The sequence below is a fragment of the Ursus americanus genome, chromosome 3, assembly GCF_024610735.1.
Source record: "Ursus americanus isolate L20-20 chromosome 3, mUrsAme1.1.p, whole genome shotgun sequence".
Classification (NCBI taxonomy): domain Eukaryota; kingdom Metazoa; phylum Chordata; class Mammalia; order Carnivora; family Ursidae; genus Ursus; species Ursus americanus.
Genome location: NC_142129.1, coordinates 73,508,301 through 73,527,084, shown reverse-complemented (window position 1 = coordinate 73,527,084; position 18,784 = coordinate 73,508,301). Strand labels below are relative to the sequence as shown.

General features: G+C 40.6%; 1 protein-coding gene across 1 annotated transcript in view; it reads right to left on the bottom strand.

The window, feature by feature from the left end:
* ABCB1 (ATP binding cassette subfamily B member 1) overlaps window positions 1-18,784 on the bottom strand; it is a 97,255-nt gene that overhangs the window by 10,977 nt on the left and 67,494 nt on the right. The window contains exons 20-24 of the mRNA XM_045793339.2: window positions 17,065-17,148; window positions 10,950-11,153; window positions 5,105-5,205; window positions 3,705-3,845; window positions 124-280 (exon numbers count right to left, since the gene is read on the bottom strand). Of these exons, the coding sequence (XP_045649295.2) occupies window positions 124-280; window positions 3,705-3,845; window positions 5,105-5,205; window positions 10,950-11,153; window positions 17,065-17,148 (687 nt within the window). The remainder of the gene's footprint in view (window positions 1-123; window positions 281-3,704; window positions 3,846-5,104; window positions 5,206-10,949; window positions 11,154-17,064; window positions 17,149-18,784) is intronic.

The window sequence follows — 18,784 nt, the reverse complement described above, 5'->3', positions numbered from 1 at the left end:
AGAAAGTTTCTTTTTATTACCAGAAAAATTTTTTAAAAACCCACAGATTTTAATAAATTTCCTCTTAGAATGCTTCCACTCATCAGTTAGGAATATATCTTATCATCAAAACATCAAACTCACCGGCTGGAGGCCTCCTGTGCTGTAGCTGTCAATCAGAGGGGTTTTTTCAATGATCATGATGATGTGGGCTGCTGATACTTTGGCTTTGGCATAGTCAGGAGCAAATGAACTGACCTGCCCCACCGCCATGGCACCAAAGACGATAGCTGAGAATACCCTGCAAAAACACAGACGAAGCATGTGCAGAGTTAGGATTATAATGCTACACAGCTGGCAGTTCTACAACCACAGAGCAGTGCCTCAAACAATGAGAAAGAGAAGTTAAAAGATAACAAAACAAACAAGTGTCTTCATACAGTTCACGTCAGTGTAATACATTGTAAAATGGCCCCATTTTTCATCTGTTTCTCTCTCCTCGCCTTCTAGCAATGTGACTTGGCAGCTCCTCCATTAAGAAGTGGAATTTGTTTTCCTCGCCTTTGAATCCGGTTGGCCTGTGACTTGCTTTGGCTAACAGGATATGGTGGAAGTGACTGTTGCCAGTTCTAAGCCTATGACTCAGGGGGCCTTGTGTGCCTTCGATCAATGCCACTAGCACAGCCCTGCTAGCTAGCTGGAGGACAAGGCACAGATGGAGACAAGCTGTGTGGGCTCCAGCCAACTAGCTTGCAGTCCACTGCACCCATGTGTGAGCCCAGCTGAGATCTGCTATGTCCAACCCAGCTCAGCAGAACTGCCTGGCTGACCCACAGATTTGTGGGCAAATATGAACGTTTATTATTGTATGTCACTGGGGCTTACTGGTTGGTTGTTATGCAGTGTGACTGTGGCAATCAATAACACATGTAGGCATTTGCGACAACATGGACAGACCTAGAGGATATTAAGCTAACTGGAATAAGTCAGACGGAAAAAGACAAATGCCATATGATTTCACTCACGTGGAACCTAAAAATATAAATGAATAAACAAAGAGCAGAATCAGACTTATAAACCAGAGAACAAACTGATGGTCGCCAGAGGGGGGTGAGCAAAAGGGGCGAAGGGGAGTGGGAGAGACAGGCTTCCAGTTAGGGAATGAATATGTCACGAGAAAAAAAGGTATAGCATAAGGAACCCAGTCAATGATATTATAATAGCCTTGTATGTTAAGGGATGGTAGTTGAATTTGTGGTGAGCATAGCATAACGTATAGAGAAGCTAAATCATTATATTGCACACCTGAAACTAATGTAACACTGTGTGTTAACTATTAAAAAAAAATAACAGATATGGGCAGTGGTGCTGAAATTACCTTGGGTTCATAGAAAATACGGGAGCTGTACAGAAAAGACTGAGCTCCTTACAGAGTCAGGTATCACGCTGCTCTCAAGATGCATCCACATGCTTAACCTATGACATGGGAATCAGCAGCTTAAAGCCGGGAAAGACTCTATAGGACGTCAAGTCCAGTTCCCAATGTTTGTTCCCTGGGCAACTTCCCCTAAGTTGGCTTCCATCCTTTGTTTTAGGAAGTAACAAGTTTGATTAAGTCTATTGTTAAAAAATTCTTTTTCAAATGGAAGAAAAATATACATCCTTTTGCATAATCCAGGCCTTAACTGGAATATTGTCAAAAAGGCCCTTTGCTTCTTTGGTAAATCCTTTCCCTCTCGACACTCCAGTTGCCCTCCTCTGGACACATTTCTCCATATGCCTTTTTATTATTTTATTTTTAATATTATTTTTTCCTTTCCAAGTTTTTATTTAAAATCCAGGTAGATGACATACAGTGTACTATGAGTTTCAAGTGAAGAATATGCTGATTCAACACTTCCAAACGACACCTGACGGTCATCAGGACAAGTGCCCTCCTTAATCCCCATCATCGATTTCACCCATCCCCCCACCCATCTCCCTTCAGGTAACCATCAGTTTGTTCTCTGTAGTTAAGAGTCTGTTTCTTGGTTTGCCTCTCTTCTTTTTCCCCTATGTTCATTTGTTCTGTTTCTTGAATTACACAGGTGAGTGAAATCATCTGTCTTTCTCTGACTTTTTTCTTCGCTTAGCGTTAAACTCTCTGGCTCCATCCATGGCATTGCAAGTGTCAAGATTTCATTTTTTTATAGTTGAGTAATATTCCGTTGAATATATATACCTCTTCTTCTTTATCCATGCACCAGCCAATGGACACTTGGGGTGTTTCCATAATTTGGCTATTTCAACATGCCTTTTTAAACAGTGGGCCTGGAACTAACATAGTACTTGGGAACCCTCCCAGAAGAATACTGTGAGCCCATCAACATCCTCTCCTCTGGACTCTAGAAAATTATACAAATGGTTAATCTCTGGCTTGTCACTATTTACTCTTGTGAGATCTTTTAAAAATGGACTACTCTTCAGACAGGTCTCTCCTTTCCTTAACTTGGAGGATTGATTTTCTCGATCTAAATCCTCATGTGTCGGGGCGCCTGGGTAGCACAGTCGTTAAGCGTCTGCCTTCAGCTCAGGGCGTGATCCCGGTGTTCCGGGATCGAGTCCCACATCAGGCTCCTCTGCTGGGAGCCTGCTTCTTCCTCTCCCACTCCCCCTGCTATGTTCCCTCTCTCACTGGCTGTCTCTCTGTCGCATAAATAAATAAAATCTTTAAAAAAAAAAAATAAAATAAATAAATAAATAAATCCTCATGTGTCAGCAACTTTCATCAATTCAATGCCTTACCTTGAAGTAAGCTATATATCAAACAATTATCTAATCGAAGCCCCAATGACAATGATGCCTGGTTTTGATCTTTTTGTCTAAGTTATAAATAGCTCCTGCATATCATTTGTTAGACAGAGATATTAGGTAGAAATTTTAAATGTTCTGTTGAGGTCGTCCTGAGCAAATTATAATGCATGCACAAGCAAATGTCTAAATAGAATGGAAATATTACACTAACACCTTAGATTGGCCAGGCTTAGATGATTCTGGTTTAAATGTGAAACTGTACTACCACTAATGATGGTATGCTATCAAAGGTCAGAGTCTCACCCATCACCAAATCTAGATGCTCTGAAAGATTATACATACTTTTCACTACCCAACTGCATATTTGAGTACTTTGGAAGTATAATTAAGTTCAGGTCTGTCTTCCCCTGACTGAGGTACAATTTTCTGCATTTATAGCAGTGGAGCAGAAATCCCCGTCTAGCTTTGTCCCTTCTGAATTTCTTCAGCTCTTACCTTCTAATTGCTCTTTTTGTATCAAGGAAAGCAAACTTATCCTAGAATCTCCCAGGGTTTGCAGAACTCAGTGTCCCACACCTTCTCTTTAGTTGCCCTGTTCAGAGACTTTTTTAAAAGGAGCCAGACCCTTGGCATTCTTCCCAAATGCCAAAACCTCCTGGAAACCCCTCATTGAATCACTACCCCCACTAAAACACATATTCAGAAAGGTCAAATGTATGAGTCAGCACTGGGGAAACGGGGCAGTCAATGATTCCCCAAAAGAAATGGGGTACTTCCATGATAATACACAGAGACTTGGGCAAAATTCCACCTTCTGAATCACCAAAATCTCTTCATGAAGCTTCACAGTAAGGTTTTTTATCCAGGCATGAAGCATGTTGACCTCAGTTTTATTTCTAGAGTTCAACTTTCAATATTAACCCAATACTTACAAAAGAACATCCTGAAAGTTCATGAACCTGTTTGCCACCAGGTAGGCACCAAATCGGAAACAGCCAGCATAGGAAAAATACATCATTGCCTGGGTGATGGAAAATGAGATCCCAAAGATGTGTGCTTTCCTCAAAGAGTTTCTGAAAAGAAGACGTTATGAAACTTACTAGACTTACTAGACTTTCATTGCTCAGTCCTTAAAACATAACCTTTGCTAGATCAGCAGTGGGGTGTGGCAGACAAAAATGGGTTCAGTTTCCAAAAAAGTTAAGTTTAGTCCTCAATTTCCTACTTGTGAAAATTTAGGAAACTGCCTAATAGAGGATTAACTATACCTTAAAATGTTGAGGCAAAGTTAAAATAAGCCAAGGAAAACATGAAGAAACTGTTAGGGATTCATAAATGGAAGTTCCTTCCCTTTCCCCCTACTTTTGGACATATAAAATACATGCACGCTAGAGTCAACATTAATTCAACACACATTTACCCAACACCTACAAGCTGCAGGGACCATGCTGGATGACACAGAACAATCAGTCACGTTCTTGCCCTTGGAGACCCACCACTCAAGTTGGCTGTAATTATGCAATGAAGGTACCCTATAAATAACATGTTAGGGAAAGAAAGGAGGAAGCACTGAACTGTCTGGGGGAGTGAGAGAAGGCATCACAAAGGCGTTAACGTTGGTGGATTCTCTGAGCCACATGACCCAAGTGACATGGAGGTAAGAGCAGGCTGATGAGTGGGCAGCCTGTGGGTCTCCTACCTCTGCCTCAACCAGGTCAACTCTATTTCCGTCTGTTTCATATATTGGTATATCAAATGAAAAGATCTTCAGAAAAAAAAGACTCTACTCTTATTAAAAAATAAAAAGTCTGAAAACCCATTAAGTCCAACTCTCTCCTTTTACCATATAAGAAACTGAGACTCAGAGAGGTTGGGCTTACTTTTCAGAACTGTCACTGGATACGTGCATTAAAGGAAATACGGAAGTTCTTCACTAGAGAAGCCTCAAGAGAGGAAGGAAAGGCATACTCAAAAAGCACCACCTACTCCACCCAGGTCCACAGACACATCAAATTTCATGTTCCATAGAGAAGTCATCCCCACTAAGAGCAAATAATAGGGTCATTACCAAAACCTGGCATCAGACAGCCATTCTCTATCTGTCCTCTCCCTCCTGCTTCCCATCAGTTCCCCGCTGTTATAGGAACTACCTCGGAGACGTCAGGGTCTTGTGATTTCTCTCCTGGATAATTACAAGTGCTTCCCAGTTGGTTCCTTTCTAGTAGTTTCTCCACTTGTTCCTTACCTTCTGACCAAAGCAATCTTTCTGAAAACAAAACCGATGACTGATAAACCTCCCCACACTCCCCTCCCACTCTTTGGTGATTATTACCTGTATGGTACTTGCAAACTCTGTGCATACATGTATTCAAACTTCTGCTCCCGGGTCAAAGAAACAACAGTTCGGAAGTTTTCGATCGCTTCAGTAGCAATCTGCAACAAAGAGCCCCCAGGCACAAAGGTGAATGAACAGTGGCAATTCGTGTGAATTCCATAGAAGAGGTTAATAAAATTAATTTTATTATGACATATTATTTGTTATGACCTATGAGCTTCTTCACTATGAGAAAGGAAACCCATTTATCAAATCAAATTTTAGATAGATCTGGAAGGAAGATTGGCTAATTCAATCTCCTCTTTATAGAGAGAGAAGCTAAGGCTTCAAGAGATGAGGACACTTAGCTGAAGCCACATAGCTTTCTTTACAGAGGAAAACTAACCTGAGAACTCAGTATTTTACATCTATCACAGTGCTCTTTCTTCTATGTTGGTCACATTTTACGTTTATGATTATTTCATATATTTTTTAAATGTGATGTTATATTTTTCTCTTTATAACTATCATTCATGACAACTGAGGACTATTTGGAAAATATTGAAAAGATAAAAAAGTGAATAAAAAGCTCCATATATGTATATTTTATATATTAGCTTATATATATCTTTTTCTAAGCATGTATGTACTTAACAAAATTGGGACCAAATTCTCTTTTTGGCCTTTATGTCATTATTTTTTACCTTAACAAATATCAGGAGCATTTTCCAAGGTCATTAAATATACGTTAATAATGTGATGTGTAATGGGCCACATAATATCCCAGCCAGTTAAGCCTTCTTTTATGGTTGAAAAAGGTTCTCCATTCTCTTCCTATTAAAAATAATGCTGTGACAAACATCCTTACACATAAACCTTTGTCCAAAGTAAATTATTTTCTTGAGAGAAGTTCTTAAAAGTAAAATTACAAGGTCAAAGGGAATAAATGAATTTTTAAGGAACATGGCATATATTATCCATTTGTTTTCCAGAAAGTTTCCCTCATATTTTTTTAATTAAATGCAACTTCCAACAAGTCTTTGTAATTAGGACAAATATATTCTTTTGGAGTCTGGGTAAAGCGCTGTAGAAAACATGAAAAATTCCAGTGCACAAAATGAGATTTCAGCCTGTATCAGCCATGGGACTTGGAAATCTCTGTGTCTCGGTCTCCTCATATGTAAAATGAGGGGGATGGACAAGAAGGTCCTGAAGTCCCCTTTACCTCTGTAATTCTAAGAGAAATAACTTTTAAAACTATAAGTCTAAATTATAAATCAGTGAGTAAGGAAAATCACTCTTCTATGAAGATGTCCTTCCTTTCTCTGGCCTGTACACTGGTCAGAATGGATTCTTTTTTTTTTTCTTTTTTAAGCAGGGAGAAGGACAGAGGGAGAGGGAGACAATCTTAAGCAGGCACCGCGCCCATCATGGAGGCTGACACGTGGTTCGATCTCACGACCCTGAGATCAAGACCTGAGCCAAAATCAAGAGTCGGATGCTTTAGCAGACTGAGCCATCCAGGTGCCCCATGGTCAGAAGTGATTCCAATAAAGACATTCATTTACAGTTGAATGATTTACAGCTTAAAAATCATAAACATGAATCCTCACTTATTTCTTACTAAATCCTTTATAGATTACCTAACTTCAAAGAGAAAAGCAAATATTTGACACATAAGTCAGTTTTAAAGAGTAATGCAAAGAGCTATTAGAAGAAAAACAATAATACCATATACTTAAAAACAAAAACTTATTTAAAAAATAAAGTTTAAAATATTATACTCTGACCGGATTAGGCCAAGAATATCGAACTATGTTTACCATAAGCTACTAACAAAGGTAGGAAAATGTCCAGATTCAATTTATGTTAAAATATTTTATAAAAATCTGTACACACTATGACAATAATATACATTTATTTTAGAAAATCCTAAAAGTACAGAAAACAAAAAGAGGAACAAATTCACCTCCAGTCAAATCCACACACAATCCTTGTTCAGACCCATGTTAGAAATATTTTCAATGATAACGCTCCCAACAAACGGAAAGATTCTTTGCATGAGTAAGGAAATTCAACAAATTATAACATCTGCTGAAAAACAGATTTTACTGTAAATTTCAATGTGGTTTCTTTCTTTTTTTTTTTTTTTTAAAGATTTTATTTATTTGACAGAGAGAGAGAGACAGCCAGCGAGAGAGGGAACACAAGCAGGGGGAGTGGGAGAGGAAGAAGCAGGCTCGTAGCGGAGGAGCCTGATGTGGGACTCGATCCCGGAACGCCGGGATCACGCCCTGAGCCGAAGGCAGGCGCTTAACCGCTGTGCCACCCAGGCGCCCCTTCAATGTGGTTTCTAAGACATATTTTCTGTGCACCATGTTCTAAGGCAGGTGTGTTTTGTTTGTGATTTGGTCTGTAAATGTGGTCACTCGTAGAGGGTGTAAACAGCCCAATACAAGTGAGTTTATGAGTCACAGACCTCGCGTAGTGAGTAAAACAATATAGTAATCACTTCACCATCATCTTTATCTTGCCTCATGGTGAAGCAATTAGGAAAAGGTTTAATTAGTACTCTGCATCCTCACAGCTTCATTTTTCCAAGAGTTTTAAATAGAAACTCAGTAACCACTATGAGGAGAGAGAACTTTTTTTTAAAAGATTTATTTATTTGTTTGTTTATTTGTTTATTTAGAGAAGACAGAGAGCCGGGGGAGGGGCAAAGGGAGAAGGAGAATCTCAAGCAGACTCCCCACCCAGCACAGAGCCGGACTTGGGTTCCATCTTCACGACCGACAAGATCACGACCTATGAAATCACCACCTGAGCCAAAACCAAGACTCAGATGCTTAACAGACTGAGCCATCCAGACCCTCCAAGGAAAGAGAACTTCTGTGAGAAGAGTAAATAGCATTGAGTTTCCTTCAGTAGCCATCATGAACTAAATAATTTTGAAGAAAACAATATATTTTTTTTTTCTAGAAAGAAAAAAAACCCTCCTCGCACTTCTCTTCCTAGCTTCAAATAAACTGAGGTTTGATTATGGCTTTTATTTCTGAAAAGGAAAAAGCATCTATTTTATTAAGATGTTCACGAGTCAATAATAATGTAACAGAAGTCGACGGAGCACAGGCAGGGTAGAGGTTATGAGCAGGCTGACACCACAAGATCTTGCTCTGGAATCTTGGGGCTGCTCTGTCCCTGTAAGGGCAAACCAACAGACATAGTCCTGGTCCCCATGGAGCTTATGTCTTCATAAGGAAGACAGTGCATTAATCAATAAACAAAGAAATAGCAGAGAAACATCAAGTGCTGAGAAGTGTCATGAATTAATTCAAGTGTCAGGAAAGGCCTCTCCGAAGAGGTAATAATGCTGAGATCTAAATAATATAAAGGAACCAGCCATGGGAAGATCAGAGGGAGCCAACTTGGAATGTTCCAGGAACTGAAAGGGAGCCCCTGAGGCCAGAGCAGGGTGGACGCAGGAGAGAGTCAGGAAAGATGTGTTCATAGAAGTTGTCAGGGGGCTAAGTCATGCAAAGTCTTATAAACCAAAAAGTTGATTTTCTTCCAAGTGTGATTAGAAGCCACTGGAGGGTTTTAAGTTGGTAACCGGTTAGCGTGATCTTATTTGTGTTTGTAAAGAGACCAGTGTGGCTTCTGTGAGAAGACTGTAGAAAGTGGGTGGACAAGAAAGGAAGGAGTGGAAGCAGGAGATCAGTTAGAACTATTGCTATGTGATTTGGGCAAGTTACTCAACTTCTCTGAACCTTGGGTTTTATCATCTAATAGGAAGAATTCAAAAGTGTGATTAAGATTATCAAATGAGAAAATACACGCAGAGCTGCTCGCATGATGCCTCATGTAATAAATAGTAAATGGTAATCTGGGAATGAGGAGCTTTGGGAGTTGATTTTCAAAATTACGTAGACCGGATGGTCCTGCAACAGCACTTTCCCTACTTGCTCTTACCAGTCTCATGAAACACCAGTGAGTCAGAGCACTTATCTCACCTCTGACCTTTGCTCAGTGAACCTGCCACATTCACACATAACCACGTCCATCTGCACCCCTTCCTTGCCCCCTGGGACAGAACTCCAAGAGTCTTAAATCTGATGGGCCGCTTCAGAAGTGCTAACCCGTGATGTCGAATGAATTACCTGATAACTGAGCGCCTTGATCACCTTCTTCCTCTAAATGACCTAAGGCTCCTCTCTGGGACATTTTGAACACCTCAGGAAATGACGATACTACTAAACACTAATACATTTTCTTTGTATACATTTTGTCCTAGATTTTTCCGTCTTCTCCTCACATGAAAAGTCAATGCCACAGGTAGAAAAAGCAAGACCGTAGGATATTAAATGAAGTGATTGGTCACAGAACATGTTCCCTGACAGGGGCCGATGTGACAGGGGCCAGCCCACGACCAGAGGCTGGTGGGTTAGCACGGCCCTGCTACAGCTCGGGACTGGGTCTCTGATGGCCTGAAGGGGAGCCTCACATGAGGCCTTTCTCCGAAAGACACTAGTTAGGAAGCACTAAAACTGGTCCAAAGGAATTTCCTGCAGGAATCCTAAGGATCAGGATAAAAGTCTGAGGAGATGGCTGGGAAGCAGAGGGTAAAGTGTCGGTGGTGATGATTAACTTCCATAAAGTTCCCTCTTTATCACTCTTCATTCTCTGGTGAGGTGCCTGGCCCGGAAACAAAGTACCCCAGACACACGGCCTAGATGGCCAGAGCCACTGGATCTTTCTGGGTCCCTGCCCAACTCTTAGGAACCTTGGAGGGTCCATTAAATAGAAGTATCCCTACCCAGTTCTGGGGGTCAGTCATGAACTGACAACTTATATTTCTGCAATGATACAAACCATGGGCTATCAGATTTGTTTGGCCATCAGCAGACCTCCCTGTTTCTTCTCAGAGGCACAATTTTGGATCCTGGCTCTGAGGCTTATCAACTCTAAGGCACTGTGGCCATTACCCACTGTGCCTCAGCTTCCCCTGAAAAAGGAGCTAATAATAGAGCCTACTTCCTAGGGTCACAACAAAAGGTGAAAATTGCCAAGGAAACACAGTAAATGCCATACAAGCATTTGTTTAAAAACAACAACTTGGGGTGCCTGGGTGGCTCAGTCGTTAAGCGGCTGCCTTCGGCTCAGGGAGTGGTCCTGGGGTTCTGGGACCGAGCCCCATGTCGGGCTCTTCCGCTATGAGCCTGCTTCTTCCTCTCCCACTCCCCCTGCTTGTGTTTCCTCTCTCTCTCTCAAATAACTAAATAAAATCTTAAAAAAAAAAAAACAAAACAACGACAACAACAACAAATAAATAAATATGTAGGAAGAGAATGAGAAGAAAGAGGAGAAGGAGGAAGAGAAGAAGAAGAAAAAGTAGCAGCAGCAGTAGGGTAAAGATAAACAGAAACAACAGGTCAGCAGGAGGCCTGATAAAAAGGAAAGAATGCTAGTAATTTAAGCCTGATAGAATAAATACCTTTAGGACTTTTCCATATTTGAATCCTCTCCCTATCATATGTAATTAAATGGGGCCGCTCTCCTCAATAAAGGAATGGATTTCAGCTTGCTTGAGGGAAAGAAGTGGGGGGCGGAGAGGGTGTAGAGGAAGAGGGTGAAGACAATGGTTCCAAAGGAGAAAAGCCTAATAAAATAAGGGATCAGCTTGTGAGCCTCAAAATTTGTGTTTCCTTTTCTTCAGTTTCCAGTCTTCTTCCAGTCAAGTGACACTGCTTTAAGGAATGGTTATAAAAACATTCTCCAAGCATAGGAAGTAGCAGTGAGTAACAGAACAACACTGATTAGAATATTTTACTCTATTAGATCAGCAGTTATATTTAGGTTGACTCACCTTCCCAGCACCTTCCAGTTCTTTCTTATCTTTCAGTGCTTGTCCAGACAACATTTTCATTTCAACAACTCCCGCTATTGCAATGATGGGTACAATTGCTAAGAGTAAAAGTGTTAATTGCCAGCCATAGATTAAGGATATAATAATGCCTGTCCCAAGATTTGCTATATTCTGGGTAATTACAGCAAGCCTGGAACCAATAGCCTACAAAACAAAGACACAAAACAAATTAGAGAAGCGCTTTCATATTCTCTTTAAGACCCATGCCTATATTTTCTTTAGGATTATGACATTTCAGCTTCATGAAAGTCTATTAATTATCTTCTCAGTTATAAAATAAAAATGACAAGTCTATTTCGTTTCTAAAATGAAGATTTCCATGACTTCAGAGTAAATACGGAAAGTAGAAGATCAATAATTCAGAGTTAAATTACATATTTCTATCTCTTCTAACTTTTTTTTAAGTAGGCTCTACGTCAACATGGGGCTTGAACTCATGACCCTGAGATCAAGACCTGAGCTGAGATCAAGAGTTGGACGTTTAACCAAATGAGCCACCCGAGGCACCTCTCTCTTCTAATTTTTAATACCAAGAAAATTTTCACTGATCAATGAAACCATGATCACTAAAGCAAGCTCTTCAAATTAACAAGATAAAATAGACAGTTAAGACTGGAAATGTTGGAAATTTCCAACGTTAGATACAAAGCAACACATAAGTTAAGTCTAATATTTGTCATTAAGGATATCCAATTATATCTGGGCCTCTTTGAGATGCTTATTGTGTTTAATTTAACCTGCATTTGATTTGGAAAAACTACACAGAGCTGAAGGGTATGGAATTTAATTTAGGCTATTAAGTGGGCATCAGAGCCTTTAGTTTGAGTGCCAGAGGGGAGTGTGAAGCATGACTTTTGGTAGCATGCAGTGACTTCCAGTTCTAAAGCCAGAAGTCAAACTATAAAGTGAAATCAGTCTACTACTCCAAACCGTACTTTTCTACCTTACAAACACCCGGAGCCCTCAATCCATTCCAAAGTCCGGCTCTGGTGCCCAGATCTGGAAATGGCCCATGTTTCTTCATCTCCTGAACTTCCCTCTGCCTGAGTGGGGCAGTCTCAGGTATAGATTACGATGCAGTAGAGTCCAGACTGGTCACTACCTCCTCTGTGACTTTGGACAAATTTCTTCCAACCCTCAAAATGAACAAATACGTTGATTAATAACCAAAACTCTCAGCCCTAAATGTTAGGACAGAATCCTTTATAACTCACTTCTCTATCACTCCACTGTCAATCCTCTGAAATCATTCAACACTTGTGTGATATAAACACTAGACCAGTCAATAGGGGCCAAGTGTATTACAACTACCTGGAGCCTCTGCACATTCAATTCTATGCCAGGAATTGCACCAGACAGCATGAATAATGGAGCATTTCTTTTTCTTCGATGCAGCCACTGAGTTTATATCAAAGGGATGCTTAACCAATCGGCTTAAGTCAAAGAATGAAGTGGATTTCAGAGCCAGCTCTCTGCATTTGCACATTTTCAATCTAAAAGTCAAAGGTTACAACCCAGACACAGTCTGTGGCACAAGGACAATGTAGACTGCTCCTGTTCTCAGAATCTACAAGTCCTAGCCAGAACTCATTTCCCACAGCAACTGAGAGAAGCGCTCAGAACACACCCCAGGTTCACGGCAGGTGAACGATTCTAGCACATTAATTCAGACATATGAATGTTCAGGTTTGCCTGGCAGTCAAGGCCATGAAAATAGAATGGATCAGAGATGACAAATTCTTCTCTAATGTACATGCAAGGTGAACGAAAAGATCGAGAACCTTAAGCTGGTGGGGTGTGGGAAGATTAAGCTCCTTGGCTTAACTTGATTTAGCACTTAGAGCCATGGTGCTGGTTACCATTCCTTATTCTAGAGACTAACTCGGTTCCACATCTATTCCTCACGTAGAGTAGGAGTCTAGAATTGGGCAGATCACAATGAATGGGACAGCATAGATTAGTAGTAGCCTGGTAGTTTTCATTTCAAAAAAGTAGAGCTGAGAGAAGATAACACTCCCAAAAACTACAGCCCAAGTGTGAAACAGGGTCAGACAAAAATAGACTAACACTTGAAACCCACTAAGACCCCTCGTTACCTCTCCACCTCACTGTACATTCAAGTAATTCTATCTCACTTCCTCTTCTACTCATTTTTCTGCCCATTCTTCCTTGTTACTCCCTGCCCTGCTATTTATTTCCTCCTCCAAACATGACCATATTGCTAGAAATCTAATTTAAAACATTTGTGCTTACTGGAAAAAAAAAAAAGCCTATTTCCTGAGCCTCTTTCTGAAATTAGAAACATTTATAACTTCATCTTCCCTTCAACCACCTTCTCCTGGGGGAAAAAAAAAAATCTTAAATACATAGTGGCTTTTGATCTCTACATGGCTCTCATTTGCTTTTTTCTCCTGCAGAATCCTACTCCTATTACCAAAATAAAACTTAACAGCTCACCATTTCATAAGCAAATATTGAGATATATTTTCTCCTGATTTCTTTCTAGTAGAATTATGCTACTGACTCAAAAATACATCCGAGAACATGTTTCACTGACAGCGAAGTTAAATATGAAGAAAATTTAACCTAGATAAACATTATCACTAACTATATACACACAAATGAGTTAGCCCTGCCTTCGGTGGAATGATTTTTGACAATACTGCTTACCTTGGGTATTTTTAGATATAAAAAAATAATTTCACCACTTCCCACAGTGGAATACACACACACAAAGAGAATATATACACGTAAGTGTATATATGTATATGCATGTATATAGGTGTGTGTATGTATACATATTTACACACCTACACACATCTGCCCCATTATAAGCAGGTTAGCTGGTAGCATTAAGTGGATAGGACTGTCTTGTCTTGGCCAATTTGTGCTAGCAGCTACATTGGAATTTTCTGCTTCTGATGGCGCTCACAGACCTACTTGCTATCTCTTCCCTGGTTCTTCTTGATTAGCTGCTGTTTGAAGCTCTGGAGAGCAGTTCTAACCCGGTGGCTCACACAGGGGTGTGCAGGCTAGAAGGGCCGTGAGAGCATGAGTTTGAAGAAGCAAATGAAAAGCAGCCGGTCCACACCAGCAGGCAATCAGGGGCCACCGGAGCCCCTGTGAGTGGCTGAGGAGTTCACAAACAACAGTAGAGGGACGGGGCTGGCCACCAATCTTACAGATACAGGAAAGGATCGTGGCTTAGGACAGGCCATAACCCCGGAGGAATTTCAGAGAAGGACCGCCAGCACACAATGCCCACATTGCCCCTGCTCAGGGTTCTGCCACCCGGGGCTAAGTCAGCATTTCCTCTAGGTTGTGTCCTCCACACCAAATGGGATATGGGACATGTGTGTCCACATGAGCACATGCAGCCAGGTCTCATACTAAAGCGATGGCAGCAGAGGTTAACTAGGGAAAACTGGATTTCAGATATTACACACAATTTGTCCACACTGATCATGATCTCCGAGAACGGCTCTTGAAGGGAGGGAGCAAAATGGATTGATCCCAAGCTCACTGACTGATTCTCCTGCCAATTTAAATAAAAAAATAGAGACTGATGCTTTATGTCTTCTATCTACCGCCCACTTCTCTCCTCCATTTCCCAAAAAGTCCTTTCACGATGTATCTAATTGTGTTCGTCCTCTTTTCTCCTGTCTCTTGATCCCACTCCCAACAGGCTTGGCTCCCACCACACCCTTGAAATAGTTCCTGTCAGAACCATCAGCACCTGTAGCATAGTAAGATGTTCGGTTACTTTGCAAGCTCATCAGCAGTATCTGATATCCTAGATTGCTCCTCCTGAAAATGCTCTGTGTTGTTTCTAGGACACTGCTCTCCTCCCTCTCTGGTTGCTCTTTCCCAGTCCTCTTTGTGGGTCCATCCTCATAGCTTTGACCTCAGGGCCTAGGACTTGCCATGCTCTCTATCTGCATATGCTTCCTTGGCTATCTTAGTCTCCTGGTTTACAAGCTACCAATGCACTGAAAAAAATCTCCAAATGTTTATTTCTAGACCAGACTTCCGTGCTCAGCTCTAGACTTGCACATCTAATCTGTCTTCTTGGTATCTCCACTTGGACATCTCATTGGACATCTCAAATGTACCATGTTCCAGAGAGAACTCTCAACTCTCCCTCAAATCTTTTCTTTCAACAGGCTCCCAGTTCATTAAGAAGCAACCTAATTTTTTAAGTGATGCAGGTCAAAAATTGTGGAGACAGTCTACATCCCCATTCTCTTATACCCCACATATAACCAACAAATTCTGTTCGCTGTACCTTCAGACTGTGTCTAGAATCTGATTACTTTTTGTCACCTTCACGATGACCCCTCCCCCCAGTCTAAAACATTATCATCCCTCCCCTGATTTATGGCAATAGAGTCCCTGACTCCATCCTTGCTCCCTTCAGCCTAGTCATATGGCAGCCTTTAAAACTTTCAGATCCCATCACACCTGTGTTCAAAACCTTACAATCGTTTCCCATCTGTTTCCAGATATAATGCTGCTCACAATTCTTATGACTCTTCCTTTCAGTCACTTGACTCCAGCCACACTATCCTCTTTACTGTTTTGGAACAGTTACGGAAATGCTCCAGCCTCAGGGCCTTGGCACTTGCTGATCCTTCTGTTTAGAACACTCCTCTCTATGCATTTACAGGGCTAGTACCTTTCCCTCATTCAGGCCTCTTGCATAAACCACCGTATCTCTGAGGCCTTCCTCACCTGACAACCAGAAAGGCCCTCCCTATACATGTTGCTGTTATTTTTTTCCCGTAGCACTTAGTGACGATCTGACCTATGGTGTAGACACCATAAGGCCAGGGTTGTTGTCTGCTTTAGGAAGTTCAAAGTTATTTCAAGCAGTGCATATTTGGCCCTGTTAGGTTTTATAAACTTGATCTAAACCTCAATGTTTGTTGATCTGTTTGCTTTTAAGCAAAGAAATCTGTATTAAAACAATTCTCAAGATTTATATTGTAATTTAAAACTCTGTGTGCTTCCACATTCATAACCTAATTTATTCTTAAGCCCCATGTATTCAACAGAAGAAACTTTAATATAGAGCTACCTTATAGAAAGACTAGAAGATAAAGATTAATAAGGTTCAACAGAGGGAAAGACATGGCAGAGATCACATGCTTTATTTTCAAATCCTACATTATCTTATGGATTTTTGCTATCAACAGTTGTAGTTGTAGAGGTAATGGTCACTCTCTCTGCAAATCAAAACCTCCCGGTTCAACAGTTTGTAGTTAGAGAAATTAAAGAGAGTCATGCAGTAGTAAAATTTGGACTTTATAATCTGATCAAGTTGTTCCTTCTACCACTGCTTTAATTTTTTAATGAGCTTCTCATTTTTTTCAACCTGTTTTTATTTTTAGTTTTAGTTTTATTATTGTTATTTTTTTTTTTGAGAGAGAGAGCACATACATGCAAGCAGGGTGGGCAGGGAAGGACCGAGGGAGAGGGAGAGAGAATCTTAAGCAGGTTCCACGTCTGCCCAGTGAGGAGCCTGATGTGGGGCTTGATCTCATGACTCTGAGATCATGACCTGAGCCGAAATCAAGAGTCTGATACTTAACCGACTGAGTCACCCAAGTGCCCCTCAACCTGTTTTTAGAGTTTTCTTCCCTCTCTTCTAAACTGCAGTGCTCCTAAATGTTCATACAGAAACTACACACATTCTTTTTTTCAGTAGCAATGACAGTTTTGTGTTGATTAGCTGAACCCAAAACAGACTGATCCTGCGTGATATGCTAACAAATACTTCCTTTTCTAAATAATTATCCTTCCATGTTAGTAGCATCCTGTTAGTAGCATGACTAACTAGTAAATAACAAAAGAATGCTTGTAAATTATATATACACTATACAGTATACAATGTTTAAATAGTTAACATTTTTGCTCTGAGGCACATGATTTATTGTGCTAAATATATATCCAATATTTTGATGATAATGAGAACACCTATAATGGGAAAATTAATTTCATGCTGAGATCCAAAATGGCCAATTAAGACCAAAATGAGCAGAAAGGAGGCACATACCCCTTTAACTTGAGCAGCATCATTGGCAAGCCTGGTTGTCAATGCTCCGGTGGTATTTTTAGGGTCATCAAACCAGCTCACATCCTGTGGCACAGAAAATGATTTTATTATCTTAAAGCTCTATTTAGGAGATCCTTGGCTCCGAAGGCAAGGACAGGGTCAGGCTGGTTATCACTTACATCCCTTGCAGTTAGCACTCAGAATTTGACATTCAATAGACAAGAAAGGGACTTAATAGACAAACACATAAATAATTTCATTTGTCAAAATAATTTTTTGAGTGCCTACTACTTAGACATCCATTTTATTTATTTTTTAAAGATTTCATTTATTTATTTGACAGAGAGACAGTGAGAGAGGGAACACAAGCAGGGGGAGTGAGAGAGGGAGAAGGAGGCCTCCCGCCCAGCAGGGAGCCTGAAGCGGAGCTTGATCTCAGGACCCTGGGATCAGGGCCTGAGCCAAAGGCAGGTGCCCCTACTTAGACATCCAAATAGAGAGGCTGAATAGGCAGTTTAGATAATGTAGTTCAGGGCAGAAAAAATGAATTGGGTTTAAAAAAAATCAACAAAAGAAATCTAGATTAAAATTTAAGATTAACATAAAATAGGATTTTTTGGTAAAGCCATTTACCTTTTATTTTTCATTTTTTAAATTTAATTTTATTTAAAATCAATTAATTAACATATCGTGTATTAGTTTCAGAAGTAGAGTTCAGTGATTCATCAGTCATATGTAATACCCAGTGCTCATTACATCACGTTTTCTCCTTAATGTCAATCACCCAGTTACCTCTCTCCTCCAACAAACCCTCAGTTTGTTTCTTATAGTTAAGAGTCTCTCATGGTTTGCCTCCCTCTCTGATTTCCTCTTATTTTCCCTCTCCTTCCCCATGATCTGGTCTTATGTCTTAAATTCCACATATAAGTGAATGATATGATAATTGGGTTTCTCCGATTGACTTATTTCACTTAGCATTATACCCTCTGTTCCATCCATGTCTTTGCAAATGGCAAGATTTCATTTTTTTGATGGTTGAGTAATATTCCATATATATATAAATACGCACACCACATCTTCTTTATCCGGATAATTCATCTGTTGATGGACATCTGGGCTCTTTCCATAGTTTGGTTATTGTGAACATTAACTGCTATGAACATTGGGGTGCAGGTGCCCCTTCAGATCACTATGTTAGTATCTTTTGGGTAAATACCCAGTAGTGCAATTGCTGGGTCATAGAGTAGCTCTATTTTTTTTTTTAAGATGACTTTTTTTTTAAGATGTTATTTATTTATTTGACAGAGAGAGAGACAGCGAGAGAGGGAACACAAGCAGGGGGAGTGGGAGAGGGAGAAGCAGGCTTCCCGCTGAGCAGGGAGCCTGATGCGGGGCTCGATCCCAGGACCCTGGGATCATGACCTGAGCCAAAGGCAGATGCTTAATGACTGAGCCACGCAGGTGCCTGGTAGCTCTATTTTTAACTTTCTGAGGAACCTCCACACTGTTTTCCAGAGTGGCTGCACCAGCTTGCATTCCCACCAACAATGTAAGAGGGTTCCCCTTTCTCCACATCCTCACCAACATTTGTTGTTTCCTGACTTAATTTTAGCCATTCTAACTGGTGTGAGGTGGTATCTCATTGTGGTTTTGATTTGTATTTCCTTGATGCCGAGTGATGTGGAGCATTTTTTCATGTGTCTGTTGGCCATTTGTCCAT